The following is a 25,020-nucleotide window of genomic DNA, read 5'->3' as shown; positions in this document are numbered from 1 at the left end:
GATCGGAATACTGAGGGCAGATGCTGAAGCTGGAGAAAGGATAGGGACAGGGCTACAGATGGTAGACAGGACACATAAAGACACAGGAGGATGGTGGACATGGTGAGAGAAAAAATATCAAATGGAAAGAAGACACTGCATAAAACAGACACAGGGACCAAAGCGAATAGAAAAACTAAATGATTCAGACAACAAAGATAGAAAAAAGTATTTTATTCAGAATTTATTAATTGGAATATGTCAGCTTTTGGAAATGTGCATCTGTGATATTTTGCATATAAGTTTCAATTTTTCTAGTATTGCTGCATGTTGAGTCTGACGTCTTGAGGTAACTTTCCAGTTCAGTGTTTTGCCTTCATATTTTGCCTACTTATCTGTTGTGTCATGTGTTTTTCATGTGTGATCAAGGTGTGGTATTCTGCTAGTCTGTAGTATTTGCAGCCCTTTTTGGTTTTTTTTTCCACTAGGTTGTGTACTGGTGTTTTAGAGCCCGGTGTAATTACAGTGCTGCCTTTCCACGCATAAGGCTGTAGCTTGTCCTGCCCTTGGAATTAGTACTGTTATGGCTTGGTAAGGTTATGAGTGTGTTTTTGCACAAAATTGTGTATAGTGTTTTGCAGTGGAGAGATTGTGTGTTGGCCTTACTGAGGTGGCACCAAAACATCAGAAAGGGTGTAGAGCCTAAATCATGACACACTACCTCTTGAAGGATCTACATATAGTTGTTAATAAAAGGAGCTCTTTGTGAACACTATCCACCCTAAAAGGGTGTTTTGTGGCTCTACATGAGAATTGTGATATTATGATCCCTTATTTCATATTGTTGACGGTCTGCATTTTCTGTATGGGTGGTATATTGGTGTATTAGGGTCTGCCCAGTGTAATATTTATGGTACAGTAAGGCTCTGAGTGTGTTTTTGCACAAATTTGTGCATAGTGTTTTGCAGTTGAGCGATTGTGGTTAGTATATGATTTGAGCAACCACTGTATTGTTTGACATATGATACATATCTAATATCTAAATTTAATAAAAGGTATTAATTGTGACTATTTTATTTTTACTTATTTTTATTTCTGTGTGTTGTCAGACAATTATACTGTAGATGTAAGCTCCTCCCCAAACAGTTGGGCCACCGACCGCCTATGGTCATTATTTCTAACTGATTTATCGTCCTCCAAGCCTCAGACATTGACCTATGTCCCTGTGCCACTGTGACCACAGGACTAAGTCATTTGTAAATCAAGCGAAGCCGCTATATGGACTTGAATTTAAACCCACGCATGAGGTGCTCTTAACAAACATGATTTTGTCTTCTCCTGACTTTTGAGCACATTCTGCTGAAGCTAAAAGCTGTTTCCCTTTGCAAGTATCAAAGAAGTGTTCTAGGTTATTGAAATCAAGAATTCAACCAAGTCTTCAAGAGCTCAGTTACTCAAGCATTGGCTTGATGACTCTCTGCTTCTGAATTTGCCCTGCTATGCAAATATGGGTACACCTAGAAGTCTTCTTACTAAGCACTGTGGTTGTAATTACAGGCTGAACAACATTGCTTGAAACTGGTAACATCCCAAAATGGCATTCTTAGATACCTCTGGTGCTTATTCCAAATTGGGATATGGAAATAGGCTTCCTTGAGATCAAAGAATGTTAGACACACTTTCTATCTTACTGACCATGACTGAGCACAATATCACCATGGAGAAATATGAGATTTGATAAGGCCAAGTTCACTTACCCTTCAGGGTTTAGAATGAGCTGAAAGGAGCCCTTATTCTTTGGAATCACAAAGTAGAAGAAGTAACCACCTGTTTACCATTCATCCCATGGGACAGGCACCACTGCCCACAAATACAACAACCACTCCATTGAGGCCTCTACTGCTACCTTCTTGGCCAGCTCCAAAGAGAAATAATATAAGCATCTGTGATCTGGTGGAAAATTTCCCAGATATAGTCTCTACACATCACAATGAGTACCCATTAGTCCAGTGTCACCCAGGTCCACTGTGAGAGAAAGATAAATCCCCTAGCCCAGCACTGGACATCTCTGAGACCTCCAGGGGTGTTAGGTTCACCCGTGCTCACAGTTCATTTAGGGTGAAAGAATTGCGACATATTAAAAAACATGGAGCACTGCAAAGAGATTCCCTTGGGCCAGGCATCAACACCACACATTCCAAACCTTTGTCTTATGTGGCACGATTGCAAAGCCCCTCTGGACTTCTCATTGATTCTTTGGGACTTGGTCTTTCCCAGATCCCTTTCCAGATCTTCAACAAGGAGAAGCCTACTAAGCCGAGTCTTTGAGGCCACATTCACTGCCTAATTCCTCAGCCATAAAAGCTGTCCAGCTGAAATTACAGCCACCGTACCCCTGATCAAATTTTGAATAAAATCATAGAGGGCATCCACCATGTACTCAAATCTGGCTACCAAATGAGTAACATTCTCAGAGCGACTTCCTCTGAAAACTCCAAGGCCACATCGCTGGTCCCATTGCAAGCAGGCTCTGGACATGATACATTTGAGGGTACATAAGGAACTCGGAGAAATTCTGGTGGCTCCATTGTCTGACCTTTTCAATGCTTCTTTAGAGTCTGGAATGGTCCTGAAGGACTGGAAAAGGGCAGTTGTGGTCCCTCTGCAGAAGAGAGAAAGGAGGAGGTTGGGAATCACAGGCCTGTTAGTCTGACCTCAGTGGAAAGTAAACTAATGGAAATGCTTCTAAAGCAGAGGATTGTGAGGTTTCTAGAACTAAATAGACTTCAGAATGTGAGGTAGCAAGGTTTTACTAGAATTAGGTCTTGTCAGACAAATCTGATTCACTTCTTTGACTGGGTGACCAAAGAGCTGGATATGGGAGGGGAGCTAGATGTGGTGTACTTGGATTTTAGCAAAGCCTATGACACGGTTCCACATAGGCAACTGATAAATAAACTGAATACCCTAGGTATGGGCCCTAAAGTGACTGACTTGGTTAAAAACTGGTTAAGTGGAAGGAGACAGAGGGTACTGGTAAATGGAATTCACTCCAACGAAAAGGATGCTATGAGTGGTGTGCCCACGGGGATCTGGCCTTGGACCAGTTCTTTTTAACATCTTTGTGAGTGATTTTACGGATGGACTTTCTGGTAAGGTTTGTTTCTTTATGGTTTAAGGTTTTTTACTGCTTGATATACCACCATACCTAACTGGTAGTTCACAGCAGTTTACAAAACAAAAACAGCACATTAATCTCATTTCTAACTCTGCTTTTTCCTGTCCTGTATCATATACAGTTACTCTTCCTTCCTCACTCTCCTCTTTCTATCCTCTCTTCTAGTTTCTGTCTCTCGCCTATTTTGTTTATTGTCCACCTAATTTATATGTAATGTACACTGCTCTGAAGGATCCTACCCTAGAGTTGTATATCAAAATTTCAACAAACTTGAAATTTGAACTTGATTTATGCCCGCTATTGACATGACTTAAGTGGGTGCTCCTAAATGTAGGTGCAGAGGTGACAACTTTCACTAATATTCTATAATAGAATCTGGCATCCAGATGCTGTTATAAAAATAGCGCTCAGCACACTGCATCTAGATGCCTAACTTGTTGTGGACAATTTTTGCCCCTTATTGCCTTTTAGTAAAAGGGCCCCTATTGGGCTCATTTTCGAAAGAGAAGGGCGCCCATCTTTCGGCACAAATCAGGAGAAGGGCGTCCTTCTCCCAGGGTCACCCAAATCGGCATAATCGAAAGCTGATTTTGGGCGCCCTCAACTGCTTTCCAACGCGGGGACGACCAAAGTTCCTGGGTGCTTGTCGGAAGCATAGCGAAGGTGGGACTGGGGCATGCTTAACACATGGGCATTCTCGGCCGATAATGGAAAAAAGAAGGGTATCCCAGACGAGCACTTGGCCGACTTTACTTGGTCCATTTTTTCTTGCCACCAAGCCTCAAAAAGGTGCCCGAACTGACCAGATGACCATCGGAGGGAATCAGGGATGACCTCCCCTTACTCCTCCAGTGGTCACTAACCCATTCCCACCCTAAAAAAAATACTTTAAAAATATTTTTTGACAGCCTCTATGCCAGCCTCAAATGTCATACCAAGCTCCCTGAAAGCAGTATGCAGGTCCCTGGAGCAGGTTTAGTGGGTGCAGTGCACTTCAGGCAGGCGGACCCAGGCCCATCACCCCCCTACCTGTTACACTTGTGGTGGTAAATGTGAGCCCTTCAAAACCCACCAGAAACCCAGTGTACCCACATGTAGGTGCCCCCCCTTCACCCCTTAGGGCTATGGTAGTGTTGTACAGTTGTGGGTAGTTGGTTTTGGGGGGCTCAGCACCCAAGGTGAGGGAACTATGCACCTGGGAGCAATTTGTGAAGTCCACTGCAGTGCCCCCTAGGTTGCCCGGTTGGTGTCCTGGCATGTGAGGGGGACCAGTGCACTACGAATGCTGGCTCCTTCCATGACCAAAGGGCTTGGATTTGGTCGTTTCTGAGATGAGATAGGCGTCCTTGGTTTCCATTATCGCTGAAAACCGGGGACGACCATCTCTAAGGTTGACTTAAATGTTGAGATTTGGGCGTCCCTGGCCGTATTATCGAAACGAAAGATGGCTGCCCATCTTGTTTCGATAATATGGATTTCCCCGCCCCTTTACTGGGACATCCTGCGAGGACGTCCTCATGAAAATTTGGGCGCCCCGTTTGATTATGCCCCTCCACGTGTCTTTAAAAAATACTAGCACAAATCCTATAGAAATAGTAGTTATAATGACCGCTATGTATTTTTATACCTATCAGAAGCAGGCTTAAACATTTCCACATATAAGGTATATCCGAATGAGCATATTTTATAAAGTATATACTACATCATGACTGTCAGCGCTCCACCAAAAATCCACCCATAAACACACCTACACCAGTCACCTAAAAGTATATATATTCTTGTTATAGTGCATACTTTTACGTAGGGGCAATTTTATAAAAGGTATTTTACAAGTGTATACTGTCAAATATGTGCTTAAAATGCCTTTATAAGATCATCCTCTTAGTGGGTACTGTCATGGAATCAGGTTAAGTGAGCCCTTGTGCTGCCGCCAGATACCGGCTAGTGGCAGGCGAACCTCTCGGGCAGGACAAAAGCACTAAGGCAAAACCCAGGCCAGGTAGAGCTGGGGACAAGCAGGGATGGGCTGGAGGCAGGCAAGGTCTGAAGATGAGCAGGGCTGGTTCTGGAGCTGAAGACAAGCAGGGCTGGAACTGCAGCTGAAGGCAAGCAGGGCTGGAATAGTATTTTTTTTTTTTTTAGTAGACTTTGCAAAACACAACGGCAGTACGAAGAGCCATCCAGTGGCTTTGGAATTTCTGGACTGGGCAGAAGCTCATATTCTGGATCTTTCAGTGGCATATGTGGCAGGAGAGGATAAAATATAAGCAGACTTCCTGAACTGGCATGCCTTAGAAGTAGAACCTAGAGAGTGAGCTCTGAGCCGGGTGGCATTTGAGTGGTCGTTCACACTTGAGGGCAACCGCTGATTCTTCTTATGGCCGCAAAGGACAACACTCAGGTTCCCTGGTATTTCAGTCTCAGGCAGGACCCTCAGTCATAGGGCATCGACGCATTGTTTCAGCCATGGCCATGTCAGGTGCTACTGTATGTTTTTACTCCCTGGACTAGAGTCTTTCAGTGGATAGATTGCCACCTGTGGTAGTGGTAGCTCCAGATTAGCCTCAGAGACCCTGGTAAAGGGATCTCATCTGGCTCTCGGTGGGGGAACTGCAGAGGTTCCAGGTCCATAGCAGATCTGATGGTGCTAGGGCCAATCAAGATGCTGGATCCCCATTTTCTTTAATGGTCTGGCTCTTGAGAGTGCAGTGTGGTGCATTTTTGAGAACTGGTGCCAGGAAAAAGGATATATTCCTTTGTAAGCCTCAGTGGCAGAGATTTTGGATTTCCTCCAAGATGGTCTGGAAAGAGATCTGGGATTAGCAATGCTCAAAGTGCAAGTAAGAGCATTGCCATGCTTTCAGGATCACATTTGTGGTAAGTCCCTAGCATCTCATCAAGATGTGGTTTGCTTTCTTCAAGGAGTAAAGCTGCTTTGCCCTCTTCTGCATCTGGTGGTATCTAAGTGGGACTCTTTAGGATCTTTTGTTGAAAATAGTCTTTTCGGTGGCTATTTCTCCTGCCCGTTGGGTTTCAGAATTATAGGCCTTGCCTTGTCTGGAACCATTTCTCTTGTTTTCCGAGGAGAGAGTACTGTTGTGACCAGTTCCTTCCTTCCTGCCTAAGGTGGTTTTGGCCTTCCATGTGAATCAGTCAATCTCATTGCCAGTTCTGGGAGATGCCAAAGGTGACAAGAACCAACACAAGTTGCATCGTCTGGATGTGAGAAAAGTGTTGCAGGCATATTTGTCCAGAGTGGAGGAGTTTTGGTGTTCAAATTAGAGACCTGCATGGGAACGGAGTTTGCGGGAATGCCACGGGGAAGGAAGCAGTTCTGTGGGGATCCCATGTGGGGTTGTTAGCAGTGCCTGCGGGGTTCCCATGGGGACGTAAGCAGTTCCTGCAGGGTTCCTGTGGAAACGTATGCTGCACTTGCGCCAGCCTCTCACCTACCAAGTACCAAGTTCTTTGAGTGCTGTCTCCTCCCCCTCCTCCTTGCTTTAACAGCACAGATGTGGAAAGTCGCCATTAAGGAGGTGGTAAAGACACAAATGTTGATGAAATTCAAAAAGGCTTGGGATGAATACAGAGGATCTCTAATTAGAAAATAGAAGTTATAAAAAAACCTAAACTTAAATGGCAGCATGTGTCTGGATGTGTTGAGTGACGCTTAGATGGTGACTGCGACTGTGATGAACTAGAGCTGATACCAGGCAGACTTGTACGGTCTATGTCTCACATATGACAATCTGGTTTAGGATGGGCTGGAAAGGGCTTAGACAGCAACTTTAGTGGCTGGAACATGAGGACAGAGCTGGACAGACTTTTACGGTCTGTGTCCCGCAAATGAAAAGATGAATAGGCTGGCGTGGGCTTCGAGGGCAACTCCAGCAGTTGGAACATAAGGATAGGGCCAGGCAGACTTCTATGGTCTATGTCCCAGAAACAGCACAGAAAGACCATAATCAAGTATATAATATCACATTTATTGTTGATTTAATCATGAATTGATAATCAGTGTGACTACTGAGCAGACTGGTTGGACAGTTCCGGTTTTTATATGCTGTCACTTATTGTGTTACTATTAATCCTCTCTGCTCCCAGGCTGATGCGCAGACCTCAGCTCTGACATAGGCACGAGCATCAGATGTCAGCTGACCCACTGGCGTGTGCATGTGGCGACTTCTTAGCACACGGTGCCAGTGAATCAGAGACAAGTCTTACATGTGCACACCAGAGTATTTCAAGTTCCAACTTCCGTTCCTTCCTTGCCTGCAGTCCTGCAGCTTGAACCCAGAGAGAGACTGAGAGAGCCGAGTGGAATTTTTTTTTAATGTACCATTAAATTCTTGTGGAGATGGGGTAAATTCTTGCAGGGATGGGTGGGGACAGGTAAGATTTCTGTCTCCGTGCAACTTTCTAGTTTGGATCACCTGTTTGTTCTTCTCATGGTCACAATAAAGGGGCGGAAGCCTCTATGATTTCTCATTGGTTTAAAGAGGTGATTGCATCAGCCTATCTTCTCAAAGGCTGTTCAGTGTCCCAAGGCCTTTGGGTGCACTCCACAAGGGGGGTGGCTACTTCCTGGGTGAAGAACAGTCTTATTCCACCTTTCAACATCTGTAAAGCGGTGGTTTGGTCTTCCTTGCACTTTTTTTTTACCAAGGATTGCTGCATGGAAGAGCAGGCAAAGCAAGATGCATCCTTCAGAGCATGAGTTTTAGCTTTTGGTCTCTGTGGGCCATACCCTAGTTTTAGACTGCTTTGGAGCTTTCCAAGCATCTGGACAGGTCTTGAGGACTGACAGGGATGGAGAAATTAGGGCTTATATGCTGATTTTCTTTTCTTTTAGGTCATCCAGACTGGTCTAGAACTCCACCCTTGTTTCAGGATTTGGTTTATGAGTTGAGGGGGGGGGGGGGGGAGTTTGACACAGGAGAGTCTCATTTTGATGGAGTTATCCTTTCTGATGAGGTTTTGGTATTTTCCATTTGCGTTTGGTTTTGTTGTTCAGGCAACCTTTGTCATGGTTGTTTATAACAAATGGAAAACCCCACCCTCCACAAAAGTGTGAATATTTTTATGCAAAGAGGAAATGATTCAGAGAGCTTGAGAGTGTATGGGGTTAACCATAGTTGGTCCTGATCATCTAGCTTTGCTATTGAATACTAGCTGGCTGGGAACTGCACAGCATACGTATATGGTTCTTAAAGTCATGTGGTCTCAGTCTCTATCTGCTGGTGGACATGCATAACCCAAGCATCTGGACTGGTCTGGAAGACCTAAAGGAAAGAAAATTATCAGGTAATCCCTAATTTCTCCTTTTTTAACATCCCATTCATTTTTGCAGTTCTGGTGGACAATAAGGAAGAGAAAATTTAGTTTTGCGTGATCATTTTCTTTCCTAGGGTCCAGTCATACTAGTCCAGAATCCCAACCTATGTTCATGTAATCAGTTGGGTTGGTTGTGAGCCCTTGGGCCCTGGCCGAGGCCAGCAGGGTGCCAACCCAGGCCAAGGGGAGACCGACCCACCACCGCACACCCCAGCTACACAATACCCCCTAAGCTACCCCTCCCCACTGTCCCTCAGGAAGAAGGGAAATAGGCATACAGGCGGGCCTCGCGGCCGAACCGGAACCCACGCAGACAGAGCCACTCGTGCGAGCCTCACGGCTGAACTGGAACCCAATCACACACAGGGAGGGGTGAAAGAACCCAGAGGGCCCCAAGAGGCCAGACACACGCTGAACACCAGCAATAGGGCAGCGGGGGAAACAAAGGACCAGAGCGGGCCACGCCCACGCAGGGGACTAGCGCAGGACAGGGGAACTAACACAGCAACCCCCCCCACCAGGGTAGGAGCCCCAGGCAGAAGCCAGAGGAACCAAACACAAAAGGAAGGCAGAAAGCCCTTGCCTCAAACCCACTGTAGACAGAGACACACAGAACACAAAGGGTTAAGCTTGTAGAGCCAGCAGAGAGAGAGTGCCATAAATCAACAAACAATCAGAGAGAAGCTTCCCCTCCCCAGAGGGAGTGCGGCCCATCCAACAAACACACTGGCAGAGGCAGGAATTCAATACACACAGTACACAAAGGGTTAAACTCACTGAGCCAACAGGCCGGGACACTGGGAAGAGAAATCCTTAAAACAAACAAACAAAGGAGAACGCTCTCACTCAGCCCAGAGCCCTGGAGGCTGAGCAATGCCCAGCCCCCACTAAACAACCAAGCAGCTGACCCTGATTACAGAGCTACTTACACACACACACACAGCAGCAGCTAACCCAGAGGGAAGGAAAAGAATACTCTAAATCAACACAGATCCCTGTCAGAACCTAGAGCACGTTCTGAGAGAAACCTATCAGGCTTTCCTGTTACCACCTAATAAGTAACGCAAAAGCAGAGAAACTCCTCAGCTGCAGGCTAAAGTACTATCCCCTGACATCAGCACAACCCCTGGCAGCCAATCAGAAGAGACATCCCCCCTCCCCCTCAGCCAAACCGGCAGAATCATAACATCACCCCCCCTTCAAGGGCCCCCCCTACCCCGTCCACGAGGTTTAGGTTTGTGAGGGAAAAGGCGATGGAACCGTCTGACTAGGACTGGTGCGTGGACATGAGTAGCATCCTCCCAGGAGTTGTCTGCCGGTCCATATCCCTTCCACGCAATGAGATACTGGAGATGTCCCCGGAAGCGCCTTGCATCCAAGACATCCTGGACTTCGTATTCCCCCTGGGAGGCTGAGATGGCTGGACTAGCAGGCAACGCGGGCAAAGCCCCTTTTCTCAGAATCACAGGCTTCAGCAAGGACACATGAAAGGTGTTATGTACCCGTAATGTAGGTGGTAACTTTAGCTGATAACAGACCCGATTCACTTGCCTCACAATGGGATACGGGCCCACAAATCGAGGTGCAAAGCGGGAGGAGGGAATCTTCAGACGAAGATTACGCGTAGACAACCACACCAAGTCGCCAGGCTGGAAGTGCGGTTCCACTCTGCGAGACCGATCCGCTTGGCGTTTCATACGAGCGGAGGTCACTCGCAGCGCTTTCTGAACTGATGACCAAATTGCTTGGAGCGAGGTCACCGCATCGGCCGCTGCCGGGACATCCAAGTTGGTTTTCAAGGGGGCTGGTATCCGCGGATGTCGTCCATATACGATGTAAAAGGGCGAAGCGCCCGTGGCCGAGCTCACTCGGTTGTTATGAGCGAATTCTGCCCAAGGCAGCAGCTGACTCCAGTTGTTGTGGTGCTCATTGACATACATCCGTAGGAAATGCTTCAAGCATTGGTTCACTCGTTCTGTTTGGCCATTAGATTGTGGGTGATATCCTGACGAAAAGTTCAGCTTTATTTCAAGGGCCCGATTCAGGGCTCTCCAGAACTTTGAGACAAACTGTACTCCTCGATCAGAGGTAATAGATTCTGGCAGACCATGGAGACGAAAAATAGAGCTGATGAAATACTGTGCCAGCTTCACCGCCGAAGGAAGGGTAGGCATGGGTATGAAGTGGGCCATTTTAGAAAACCGGTCCACCACTACCAAGACAACTGTGTGCCCTTCAGAGTTAGGCAGATCCGTAACAAAGTCCATGGCAATGTGGGTCCACGGTCTCTCAGGTACCGGTAAAGGCATCAGCAACCCCTGGGGTCTCCGACGGTCAGCTTTATGCTGGGCGCACTCAGGACACGCAGCCACAAACTCCTGCACATCCCGATCAAGTGAAGGCCACCAATACTGCTGGGAGATGAACCGCTTGGTTCCCAGGATCCCGGGATGTCCTGCCATTCGAGAGGCATGCCCCCATTGGAGTGTCTTTTCTCTCAGCCGGGGTGGCACAAAGGTCATACCTGCAGGTACTGCTAGCGTCATCGCGGGCACAATGACATCGGGTTTAATTACATACTGCAGGGGTTCTTCCTCCAGGTCAGCCTCCATGGACCTGGAGAGGGCATCTGCCTTGATGTTCTTCTCCGCTGGACGATAGGTCAGAATGAAATCAAAGCGGGAGAAGAATAGTGCCCACCGGGCCTGGCGAGGATTCAGCCTTCTCGCTTCTCGTAAATAAGTCAGGTTCTTATGGTCCGTGAACACCGTGAAGGGCTCCTGCGCCCCTTCCAGCAGATGACGCCATTCTTCCAGGGCCAATTTAATGGCTAATAGCTCCTGATCCCCGATGGCATAATTCTTCTCGGCAGGGGTATACTTTTTAGAGAAGAATGCACATGGGAGAAGTTTCCCACTGGGGTGGGCCTGGGACAGCACTGCTCCTACGCCAATCGATGATGCATCCACTTCCACGAAAAATTTATTTGTCGGGTTGGGATGGCGCAACACTGGAGCTCCAACAAATGCCTGTTTCAGATTCTCAAAGGCCTGACACGCCTCAGGCGACCAGTTGCGAGCGTCAGCGTTCTTCTTAGTCAAGGCAGTAAGAGGGGCAGTCAGGGACGAGTAATTCCAAATAAACTGCCTATAGTAGTTTGCAAAACCTAAGAAGCGCTGTAGAGCCTTACGCCCCTTAGGTTGCTGCCAGTGCAGGATGGCTGTCAGCTTACTGGGGTCCATACGCAGCCCGTGGTTAGAAATGATGTACCCCAGGAAGAGCAGTTCGGAGCGATGGAATTCACATTTTTCCAATTTCACATAGAGGTGGTTCTCCCTCAACCACTGCAATACGGTCTTCAGGTGCTCCTAGTGCTCTTCCTCAGCCCTTAAAAAAATCAAAATATCGTCCAAGTAGACCATCACAAACTTATACAGGAGATCCCTGAAGATGTCATTCATGAAGGCTTGGAAGACGGCTGGAGCATTAGCAAGTCCAAAGGGCATTACCAGATATTCGTAATGCCCGTCGCGGGTGTTAAACGCCGTCTTCCACTCATCCCCCTCCTTGATCCGCACAAGGTTGTAGGCCCCCCTGAGATCGAGCTTGGAGAAGATCTGGGCCCCCTGGAGGCGGTCAAACATCTCAGAAATCAAGGGAAGGGGGTATTTGTCCTTCCGCGTGATGGCATTGAGTCCCCTGTAGTCAATACAGGGGCGCAACCCCCCATCCTTCTTCTCCACGAAGAAGAATCCAGCCCCCGCGGGTGATTTAGAGGGCCGGATGAAGCCTCGAGCTAGGTTCTCTCGAATATACTGGGACATGGCTTCCGTCTCTTGGCCGGGATAGGGGGTATACGCGGCCACGGGGAGGTTCAGTGCCAGGTAGTAGCTCTATGGCACAGTCATAGGAGCGATGAGGAGGCAGAATCTCTGCTTGCTGTTTGGAAAAAACATCTCCAAAGGATCTGTAGGGCCCCGGTAACATAACATTGGCTCGATCCAAAGGAAGCGTCACTGGGGCTGGTGAGACCTTATCCAAACAGACCTTCTGGCAGCCCGGGCCCCACGCCGTCAATTCACCCCGGGCCCAATCAATGCAATGGTTATGCAGGCGAAGCCAGGGTAATCCCAGGATTATGGCCTCAGTGGCCGACGGAAGGACGTAGAAGGAGATAACTTCTTTGTGTAAGACTCCTACCCGTATGGTCATAGGCACGGTTCTGGAGCGGAGAACTCCCCGAACCAGTCCCCAAGCCGCTGAGACAGTGATGGACTGAGGTAACTCCATCGTAGGAATTTGATGAACCCGCACCAGGTCCGCGCTGATAAAGTTGCCTCCCGCCCCCGAGTCAACTAGCGCCTCAAAACAAGGGGTATCCTTAATCGCCAGTAGAACTGGCACCAAAACCTGCATCCAAGGGGAGAAGGACTTTGGCCCTGACCCGGTCTCCCTAGCCGGTATCAGGGCTGCTGGTTTCCCGACTTCTTTCTCTTCGGGCACTCACGGACAAAGTGCCCCTTCACTCCACAATGCAGGCACAGCCCCTTAGAGCGTCTCCGCTGTCTCTCCTGGGCCGCCCGGTCAACCTGCATAGGTTCAGACCCATCGGGCACACCCAGTGGCGGGGAAGCAGGGCTCTTGTGCGAGCTCCTCGAGTTAGCCCCTGCAACCTGCTGACCAGCGCGACGTTCACAGGCCCGCTCCCTGAACCGGATGTCCACCTGGGTGCAGAGACGGATGAGGTCATTCAGATCTGAGGGCAGCTCCCGGCCTGTGAGTTCGTCCTTAATGTTGGCCGAGACCCCATGCCAAAATACCGCAGTCAGGCTTGGGTTATCCCAACCTAGCTCCGCGGCCAAGGTCCGAAACTGGATGGCGTACTCACCCAGAGAGAGTTGCCCCTGATGTAGGTTCAACAGCTGAGTCGCCGCTGAGGAGGGCTTCCCGGGTTCCTCAAAGATGAGCCGAAATTGTTTCAAGAACTCTGCCAAATTATCCAGGAGGGGATCCTTCTTCTCCCATAAGGGCGAGGCCCAGGCCAAAGCGGGGCCTGCCAGTAGAGAGATAATATAAGCCACCTTCGCCCGATCCGAAGGAAAATCCCGGGCCTGCAACTCGAAGACAATTTGGCATTGATTGAGGAACCCCCGGCAGGTCTTACTGTCGCCCTCGTACCTCGGGGGCGTAGCCACCCGAATCCCTCGGCCGCATGCGTGGGAACCTGGCGGAGTAGCTGCTGGCGGGACCTCCGCAGCCCCCGTGACAGTCAGCGTCTCTACCCGTTGAGACAGTGCGTTCACGACTCCCGATACCTGTTGTAGCTGAGCATGCAATTGCTGGAGCAGTTGCATGGGGGATGGATCGGTCGAGCTCATGGCTTTTGCGTTCTGTAATCAGTTGGGTTGGTTGTGAGCCCTTGGGCCCAGGCCGAGGCCAGCAGGGTGCCGACCCAGGCCAAGGGGAGACCGACCCACCACCGCACACCCCAGCTACACAATACCCCCTAAGCTACCCCTCCCCACTGTCCCTCAGGAAGAAGGGAAATAGGCATACAGGCGGGCCTCGCGGCCGAACCGGAACCCACGCAGACAGAGCCACTCGTGCGAGCCTCACGGCTGAACTGGAACCCAATCACACACAGGGAGGGGTGAAAGAACCCAGAGGGCCCCAAGAGGCCAGACACACGCTGAACACCAGCAATAGGGCAGCGGGGGAAACAAAGGACCAGAGCGGGCCACGCCCACGCAGGGGACTAGCGCAGGACAGGGGAACTAACACAGCAACCCCCCCCCCCACCAGGGTAGGAGCCCCAGGCAGAAGCCAGAGGAACCAAACACAAAAGGAAGGCAGAAAGCCCTTGCCTCAAACCCACTGTAGACAGAGGCACACAGAACACAAAGGGTTAAGCTTGTAGAGCCAGCAGAGAGAGAGTGCCATAAATCAACAGAGAGAAGCTTCCCCTCCCCAGAGGGAGTGCGGCCCATCCAACAAACACACTGGCAGAGGCAGGAATTCAATACACACAGTACACAAAGGGTTAAACTCACTGAGCCAGCAGGCCGGGACACTGGGAAGAGAAATCCTTAAAACAAACAAACAAAGGAGAACGCTCTCACTCAGCCCAGAGCCCTGGAGGCTGAGCAATGCCCAGCCCCCACTAAACAACCAAGCAGCTGACCCTGATTACAGAGCTACTTACACACACACACACAGCAGCAGCTAACCCAGAGGGAAGGAAAAGAATACTCTAAATCAACACAGATCCCTGTCAGAACCTAGAGCACGTTCTGAGAGAAACCTATCAGGCTTTCCTGTTACCACCTAATAAGTAACGCAAAAGCAGAGAAACTCCTCAGCTGCAGGCTAAAGTACTATCCCCTGACGTCAGCACAACCCCTGGCAGCCAATCAGAAGAGACATCCCCCCTCCCCCTCAGCCAAACCGGCAGAATCATAACAGTTCATTTGTTAATAAGAGGATTATTGGTTGATAATTTTCATGTATTGTCTTTTAGACTTACCCAAGGGGGAATGATGCAGTCCACCGGTGACCAGTAGACCCTGTCATCTTCTGCCTAGGGGGTTAAGGTGTGTGTGTATGGGAAAGGGATCTAGATTTGCTTTGTTTCAGAATAAAACTGAGGCGCTGCTGGCTGCACAGTATAAGGCCAGGGTTTACAAGCATTTATTCTGTCTCCATCTACTAGTAGAGAGACATAATCCATTCATCTGGATTGGGTCTTATAACACTCAAGGAAAGAAAATTTGCAGGTAAGACCACATTTTCCTATAGACCCTGTTCTAAAATTACCCATAGTTTTTGATCATGCTCCCTTCTCCCACTCACTAACACCTCTTTTTAATATGGCTAAAGTGGAGCATTGTGGTAGTACATATATTCTTTTAGGTGACTGAAAACCCATGTGTGTGGATTCAGCTATTCTACCTAAGTAACCTTAAAAAAAAAATCTTTATATACATTGCTAAGGGGCCCTTTTACTAAGCTGTGTAAGCGTTTACATGTGCCCAACATGCGCCAAAATGGAGTTACTGCCTGACTACCGCGTGGTTCTTGCGGTAATTTCATTTTTGGTGCGCGTCAAATACTCTCGTCTGAAAAATAATTTTTATTTTCGGGCGCGCATAATGGACGCACGCCAAATGGCATTTGATGCACGTGGGTCATTACCGCCCGGATTCTTTACCGCTAGGTCAATGGCTGGTGCTAAGGTATCTGAACCAAAATGGACGTGTGACAATTTTGATTTTGTCACAAATCCATTTTTGGCAAAAAAAAGGCCTTTTTTTACAGGTGTGCTAAAATATGGATCAGTGCGCACCCAAAACCCATGCCTACACTACCGCAAGCCATTTTTCAGCTCACCTTTGTAAAAGGACCCCTAAGTTTTTGAAAGTTTACCTAAGAGTGTATTTCAGTAACAGATATGTGTAATTAATTTAGCTGCAATTGCTACTTCCTGGGACCTATATGATTCCATCAATGTAGTGGAAGAAACAAAAGAAGAAGTAATTGAAAGACATAGCACAGCAACAAGTGTGGCTAGCAGTAAATCAGACGTAAGCAAAGACTTTGAAGGAACCATGTCTTTGAGTTCTACAGGAAGAGATGGTAAGACTTAATTTCTTTGTTACCCTATTTTTTTCCCTTTTTGTATTTTGAGTATAATTTATATTTTCGTATTGGATTTAGATTTTGAATTTCTTACCTTTTCCAAATCTGAGCTAAAGGTGAGTTACATATTCAAGTACATGAGTTATTTCCCTGCCTAAAATGGCTTTATAATCTACTTGTACCTGAGGCACTAGAGGAGGAAATAACTTGCTCAAGGTTACAAACAGTGTTGTTGAGAGGAATTTGAATCCCAGTTTCTCTGATACACATTCTGTTTCTCTCTTTTTTTTAATTTTTATTTATTGAATTTAACTTTTTACAAGCTACAGACTTGTAACAAGAAATACAGGGCTAACACATTTCAACAATTGTAATCATTTAGGATTAAGTATAGAGAAAACAACTTAGTAAATTTAGCTCTTCCTCAGACCACTACTAATAGAGAGGGGGTTAGAATATATAAGGAGTTTATATTAAAGATAACAAAAGAAATTAAAGGAAATATGGCCTGGTCCCACATTCTGTTTCTCACTAAATCACTCCTCTGTCCCAATTTATACTGATATATAAAATATATTGTAGTCATAAAGATTAGAGGTAGGCAACTATTAAAAAATTTAATCAAAATTAATTATGGGATTAAAAAGTTTAATTGCATGATTAATTGCAGGTCTGATGTGGCTCCCAAAATCCCCACCATCCGGCATTTCTCCCCTCCCTCAGGCAATCAGGATCTCCCAGCATCTCTCCCCTCCCTCAGGCAATCAGGATCTCAACTCTCCTGCCCTACCGCACCTCTCCAGACCTTTTAGTTCTTCACTAGCAGTGAGCAGCAACTTATACTTGTCCCCAAGCCTTCCCCATGATGCAATTTCCTGTTTCCACATAGGTGGGACTGTGGGACCAGGACATAAGGAATGCTTGGGTCTATTGTGAGCAGTGGGTATGTGTTCCTGCCGGCAAAGATCTAAAAGGTTTTAAAAGGCGCAGAGGGGCGACGGGGGTGGGGTGGGGGGGGGGTGGGGGTGGGGGTGGGGTAGAGGGTGAGATGCCAGACTGAGGGGATGCTGGGAGTCTTCAGGTGGTAGGGCTTGGGGAGCCCTGCCAGCCACATCAGAGTAGCGACTAATCGTGCAATAAATATCTATTCAGTGGAGATTTTAGTCTTTTATCATTGGTAATTATTTCTATTAATGGATATAGGTACTAAATTCTTTCTTTCATGGATCTAACATTGGAGAAAACACTTAGGATTCCTGACCTGTGGACAAAATAGCTTAGATTATAATAGTGCAACCTGGTATCTAAAATAGAATCAGTTATTGAGATCTTAGATTAGAATAAGGGACATGGGAAATCAAATAAGTCACACACACATATACATATACACACTCTGACGCTCTCTCTCTCTCTGAAAACACACACACACACACACACACACACACACACACACACACACACACACACACACACACACACACACACACACACACACACACACACACACACACACACACACACACACACACACACACACACACACACACACACACACACACACACACACACACACACACACACACACACACACACACACACACACACACACACACACACACACACACACACACACACACACACACACACAATATTAGAACAATAAGGGACATGGGAAATCAAATAAGTCACACAATAACAAGGTTCAAATTCTGTTCACAGAAAGAACATAGTATATACTACTACTTAAATGTTAAGTAGTAGTATATAAAAGTGTACTGTACACATCCACTCTCATTTCTTGCTTTGGCTATTTCATTACATGTTTCACATTTCTCCTTAAGGTAGCTTTTAAATTATTTAAGAAATAAAAAATCTTGCCTGTTTTAATGGGCTTAACGGCTTGTGCATATATATATATATATTTTTACATTTGTACCCTGCACTTTCCCACTCATGGCAGGCTCAATGCGGCAATGGAGGGTTAAGTGACTTGCCCAGAGTCACAAGGAGCTGCCTGTGCCTGAAGTGGGAATTGAACTCAGTTCCTCAGGACCAAAGTCCACCACCCTAACCACTAGGCCACTCCACTCATCTGGTCTCAGCTTCAAGATTTTATATGGTTTAACATCAATTCATCAGAGTGAATTCATATTCCATCCACTGTAGGAGGTAACTGAACATTGGACTGTAAGGAATTAGAGTTTCTCTCATTTAAGGAGGCCCGCTTCAAAAAATTACTAGAAGGGTCTTTTTCAACTAGTGCAATTTTGGAATAGCCTACTATTCACTGTAAAGAAGTCATCTTCTTATATTTCATTTCAAAATGTTTAAAACCTTGTTCCAAAAATACTTGATTAATGATTTGAGATTTGATCTTAATACTTTATATACATTTTTTAGATAATTTGTATTTTTTATTTTATGGTATATATACTTGATTTTCATTGTATACTGTTTTGGACCATTAAGCAGATGATAAATGTTTGAGGTTGGATTAGATTGTAACATACTGTCTCACAATGGAGCCTCCAAAAATTCCTTAACTGCACTTTACAGCTTTAGAATTCTGCTTTCCAGAAGAAACATTTTGCCTTGCCATGTGTCAAACCTAACAGCACAATATTTACTAGAATAATAATTGCTTCTACAGTGCTTGTCTTAATGTTTTCACTGTCAAATGTAGTCTGTGAAAAGTGGAAAACCAGTAGTCCATATTCTGTTGGCATCAGACACCAATACGTGTGAAAAGGGTGGATACAGAACACAAGAATAATTTTAATATTACATAAGTACATAAGTATTGCCATACTGGGAAAGACCAAAGGTCCATCAAGCCCAGCATCCTGTTTCCAACAGTGGCCAATGCACAAAACATTTTATACTGCTTATCCCAGAAATAGTGGATTTCCCCCAAGTCCATTTAATAACGGTCTATGGACCTTTTTAAAACTCCGCTAAGCTAACCGCCTTTACCACATTTTCTGGCAACGAATTCCAGAGTTTAATTACACGTTGAGTGAAGAAACATTTTCTCCGATTCGTTTTAAATTTACTTCATTGTAGCTTCATCGCATGCCCCCTAGTCCTAGTATTTTTGGAAAGCGTGAACAGACGCTTCACATCTACCCGTTCAACTCCACTCATTATTTTATAGACCTCTATCATATTTCCCCTCAGCTGCCTTTTCTCCAAGCTGAGGAGCCCTAGCCACTTTAGCCTTTCCTCATAGGAAAGTTATCCCATCCCCTTTATCATTTTCGTCGCCCTTCTCTGCACCTTTTCTAATTCCACTATCTTTTTTGAGATGCGGCGACCAGAATTGAACACAATATTCGAGGTGCGCTCGCACCATGGAATGATACAAAGGCATTATAACATCCTCATTTTTGTTTTCCATTCCTTTCCTTTCCTAATAATACCTAACATTCTATTTGCTTTCTTAGCCGCAGCAGCACACTGAGCAGAAGGTTTCAACATATCATCAACGACGACACCTAGATCCCTTTCTTGGTCTGTGACTCCTAACGTGGAACCTTGCATGATGTAGCTATAATTCAGGTTCCTGTTTCCCACATGCATCACTTTTGCACTTGCTCACATTAAATGTCATCTGCCATTTAGACGCCCAGTCTCGTAAGGTCCTCTTGTAATTTTTCACAGTCCTCTTGCAATTTAACGACTTTGAATAGCTTTGTGTCATCAGCAAATTTAATTACCTCACTAGTTACTCCCATCTCTAGGTCATTTATAAATATGTTAAAAAGCAGCGGTCCCAGCACAGACCCCTGGGGAACCCCACTAACTACCCTTCTCCATTGAGAATACTGACCATTTAACCCTACTCTCTGTTTTTTATCTTTTAACCAGTTTTTAATCCACAGTAGAACACTACCTCCTATCCCATGACTCTCCAATTTCCTCTGGAGTCTTTCATGAGGTACTTTGTCAAACGCCTTCTGAAAATCCAGATACACAATATCAACCAGCTCACCTTTATCCACTTTCATGTCTGCTCACAGTAATGCCTCTTATATGAACTAATTTTATGTTTATTGAATTACTAGTAAAAAAGGTCCATTTCTGTTTGAAAGGAAACGGGCGCTAGCAAGGTTTTCCTCTGAGTGTGTATGTTTGAGAGAGTGTATGTGAGAGTAACTGTGTGAGAGAGGCTTCTGTTCCTTCTGCTGTGCATTCCCAGTGTTGTGCTGATTCGCTACTCCCTGTATCGTGGCTCCCCCCCTCTCCCTTCTACTGGCCAATCTGGTGTGGGTTGTATGATGTCACTATTATCTACTACATGAGGGACACCACCTCCAGTGGAAACAATGGTTCCAGGCAGCCTCAGAATGCTGGAGGTGAGAATTATTATATAGGATTATTGTATCATTATGTTATTCTCATAGTACTTTTGTTTACTGGGATCAATCTCGAAGCAGCAATACTAGGATTACTTTTTTGTGTAATACTCGGTACTTAAAGCAATAAAATATTTTGTGGGCCTGTTTTTTTTTTTCTTCACAGATAGCTACTCAAGTTCTATCATGGACGTAGAAAAAATTATTCTGACCCGAAGAACAGAAGATATCTATCAAGATACTGAGAAAATACTGAAATCTGAAAAATTTCATCAAGATTTATTTTTCATGGAGAGAGTTATTATAGAAAACATTTTTCAAGCAAAGCTGGCAGCATATCGACAATTACCCATTATGGAAGGTACATTGGTAGCCATAAATGCATATACTGACCTGGGGATTCTAGGCATTCTACCATAAAAGCAATTCTGTAACTGGGTGCATGGAGTTACACGCGCCTTGTTGCAGGTAAGTGCACGATGTGCTAATCTATAAAGGTGCATGTAACTGCTATAGCATGTAACTACAAGGGGTGTTCACATGGGTGGGTCATGGTATGTCTCCAAATAACACGCACAACTTATAGAATGCTATAAGATATGCATGTCACATGATGAACTTAGGCACACTCACTTATGCCTGCCATTGACCTGATGTAAATGGTTGCGTCTAAATTTTGGCATGCCAGTATGGATTTGTGCTAGTATTCTATAATGGCTTAGGCTTTCCCAGATGCTGTTATAGAATTGGTGCTCAGTGTGTGCACCATTGTGGCGCCTACATAGAGATGCCAAGTTATAGAATTGCTCTCCATGATCACTATGCCAGCAAATCGCTATTTAGTTTGTTTCTGAGTTGTGGTAAAATGTTCTTGGTTTTTTTGTTTTTGTTTTTAATTTTAGAAATTGCAACATAATTAAAAATATAACCAAGCACATATGCTTGTACAGAAAAGCAAGATGGTAATCACAATCATGAAAAATATTAAGAAAAGATATTTACCATTCACTAAAGTCCCCAAAGTTTAAGAAGTCAATAAGATAAAATAGCAATAAAAAAAACAACAACACAAATCTTACATAGATAAAAGGAAAAGAGGATGGCTACTATTAACTTGACTAACCAGTGATAAAGAGAGGGTCTGAAGTATCCAAAATCAGACAGAGCAAAAAAGCACAAAAGGACCTTCAGGAGCAGGACAATTAAGTTTCCTGTTTTGAAAAGACCCGACACGGGTCACTAGAGTTGATAGAATTCTCTGTGAAACAGTAAAGGATATGCCACTAACTGGGCTAACCACTTGCAGTTATCCCGAATAAACGCTCTCAAGGCATAAAGAAAGAATATGAACCTGACTCTTGTAAGCGTATGGAACGCTATCATTCACCTGCATAAACAAACTTGACTAGTACATTTCCAGTGAAACTATATTAACTACTCCCCAGTAGTTCCATTGAACCTTATGCAAATGGAACCACTGGTCAATGCGTAGCCAAAAATGAAGTCAGTTGTGCAGGTCAATAGAAAATATACTTCATTGATTTATACTTTACAATAAATTTACGCAAGATTTTCAGGAAGAAAAGGGCCCTCAGTTATAATACACCTGGTTTAAATAACAAGAATTCTCTTCTATTCCTCTGTGTTTCCTTTGTCACATCAGGAAAAATCCTAATTTTGCTTAAACAAAAGATGCAGTAAATAGTTTCTATTAGACTTTAATGCAAAGGAAACTAAGTTGCTCTTTAACTAAAGCTTAGTACATGCTAACAGAATTAGCACTAAATGCTAAGATGCCCACAGGTATAAAATAGGCTTCCTAGCGTTGAGTGTACAGCAGCTAAGATTTAGTAAAAGGGCCCCTAAGAGTTGATAGTGTCACTAAATCAGGATCGGAGATCTCCACTATATCTGTCACATCCAAAGCCAAGGGTTCTCACTTCATCTTAGCTGTCGATAAGTAATATATCTGAACTATTGGAGCCATCAATTAGAGGAGCTCTTTTCAAAATGTCAGTCATATACCCCCCAATTCTATAAATGACACTTAAAACTGTGCATGCAAATTTGGGCAGGCCCTCAATTTGCACCCACAATTTAATTGAATAAAAACACCAATTAGCACCAGTAATTGAGTTCTAATGTTATTGGCACTAATGGTCATTAATTAAAATTTATGCTTGCATTTTTAATCACGGGGATCCATGTTTAAATTTTACACGTGGCTCCAAAAAGGGGGCTTGACCATGGGAGTGTCATGGGTGGAATCTCAAGGGTCTTCATATAATTTATGCATTCAATAATAAAATATGGGGGATTTGTGCCTAATTTAGGCACAAGGATTTATACCAGGGTTTTCTTAGTGCAAGTCCTTATGTCTAAAGTTGCTAACCGCTATTCTATAAACGGCGCCTAACTTTCAGTGCCTCTTATAAAATAGTGCTAAGTGCGGTGTTTCTTTGGTGTCAGTTTTTCGGTGCTATTTGTAGAATTTAGTCCATATTGGACAAAATCCTCTTTGGATGATCTCGTAGGGAATTTAGGAAAAATCAGTAAATAAAAGTTAGCGCCTCTCATTTGGTTCAGACTCTACTTTCAAGTTTAAAACTGCATTATTCTTAAAGCACCATCAGTATTTTGCAAGACAGAAACTGAAGATTTAATCTCAACCAAAGAGTTTTATAGTAACCACATCGGTCTCAATATTTCCTATCATCTTATCCTGCACCTGACATTTCCCCTGGAGTGCATTTATCTGAGGACATACAGTCTGACCTAATTCAGAGACTGCATTCTAAATCAACTAATGTGAATTGTACTGGCCTCTTAGGGGAAAATTCAGACAGGATAGAGACCATAGGTAACCGATCTTCACTGTCCATATCGGAAATTGAAACTCTCACAGGCACTGCGGGGACCTCAATTCTTCTTATCCCTTCTATCACCTCCACTGACCCAACTGCTAATTTCCCTGGTATTGGCTGTGGGTTCAGTTTCACTGAGGGGCCCTTTTACTAAGCCACATAAGCGTCTACGCGTGCCAAAATGGAGTTACTGCCCGACTACCGAGTGGCTGTTATGGTAATTTCATTTTTGGCATGCAGCCAATACACGCGGTCAAAAAATAATGCTTATTTTTATATGTGCGTATTGGACGCATGCCAAGTGGCATTTGAAGCGCGTAGGTCATTACCCCCCGGTTACCGCGTGAGACGTTACTTCTAGGTCAGTGGCTGGCGGTAAGGTCAAAGACCCAAAACGGACGTGCGGCAATTATGATTTTGCCGCACGTCCATTTTTGGAAAAAAATTTAAAAAGGCATTTTTTACAGGCATGCTGAAAAATGGATCGGCGTACGCCCAAAACCCGTGCCTACACTACCACAAGACATTTTTCAGTGCACCTTGGTAAAGCTTAGGGAGCTGATTCGGATCTCTTATCCTCAGGGAAGCAGACCTCCAGCCCTTCCAGTAAGGTTTGATGATCCTGGCTGAGAGAGATATCAGACACCGAGGAGGTGCCCAGTCCTCCTGTCTCCAGGTTTCCTCCAGCTGGCAAAGATCCTGATTGTGTAGTTTGAGTCCCTTTGTGCTCTGAATAATTATTCATTGAGGCAGTCAAGGGGTGCTAAGGATATCCAAGGGATAAACCCTCACTTTACCCCTTTGTGTTCCCATAAGGAAACTTTTTGAGAGAATATGAAAATGGAGTCTCTGGCCAGACTTATACGGTCTGTGCCCTGAAGAGGACAGGTACAAATAAAAGGTAGCACATATGAATTTATCTTGTTGGGCAGACTGGATGGACCATGCAGGTCTTTTTCTGCCGTCATCTACTATGTTACTATGATGCACCCCAAGTTCCCTGGAAGGATGTGACCACTCCGGCTGAACCCCAGCCTTTGTGGATGATAGCTCTCAAGAAACAGTTCAGGGCCATACTCCAGGAGCAGATGGAGCACCTGTTTGCTGAGCAAAAGGCTATGGCATTGAGGGCATCGGTGCCAGCATCTCAGGTGACCCAGCCTATTCTGGAGGCCCATGCACTGTCTTCAGAGAACACATTGACACCAAGGTCTCGAAGAGCATTGGAGCCAATATGTGCCGAGCCAGTGCCAATCCTACAGTCCCTTGGGGGAGGAAGCTTCCTAAAGGCATCAAGGGTCCCCGGTACCTTAATGTCCCCAGCCCCAGGCCTGACCACAGTGTCAGTCATTTGAGGCAGGCTGAGACTTAGATGTTTCCAAGAGAGTATTTCTATGAGTCTGATTCAGACCGCTCCTAGGTGTCTGAGGAGGGACCAGAGGTCCTTTCAGAGGAAGGATCATTTGGTTTTCCTTTGGACTCTTCCCTTTCACATGAAAGAATGTCTCCTCCAGTAGTGCTCTCATTTTTGATTTTGTATGGGAGCTAGCCAAGTCCATCTCATTTGATTTAGACACTGAGAAACATCTTTCAGTTCAACAACCCCCCTCCTCCCCCAAAGGAGGCTGTGCCAGTGCCCATCTGCAGAATTCTGAACCTGGTGCAGCAGGTCAAT

The 25,020-nt window shown here is 45.4% G+C and overlaps 1 protein-coding gene across 3 annotated transcripts in view; it reads left to right on the top strand.

The window, feature by feature from the left end:
• The window catches only part of WDR78 (WD repeat domain 78), a 160,966-nt gene that overhangs the window by 84,801 nt on the left and 51,145 nt on the right, over positions 1-25,020 (top strand). For all 3 annotated transcript variants that reach the window (XM_030207191.1, XM_030207190.1, XM_030207192.1), the window contains exons 7-8: positions 15,956-16,123; positions 20,648-20,842. In XM_030207191.1, coding sequence (XP_030063051.1) covers positions 15,956-16,123; positions 20,648-20,842 — 363 coding nt within the window. The remainder of the gene's footprint in view (positions 1-15,955; positions 16,124-20,647; positions 20,843-25,020) is intronic.

The sequence above is a fragment of the Microcaecilia unicolor genome, chromosome 6 (assembly GCF_901765095.1).
Source record: "Microcaecilia unicolor chromosome 6, aMicUni1.1, whole genome shotgun sequence".
Lineage (NCBI taxonomy): Eukaryota > Metazoa > Chordata > Amphibia > Gymnophiona > Siphonopidae > Microcaecilia > Microcaecilia unicolor.
This window is presented reverse-complemented; position numbering and strand designations above follow the sequence as displayed.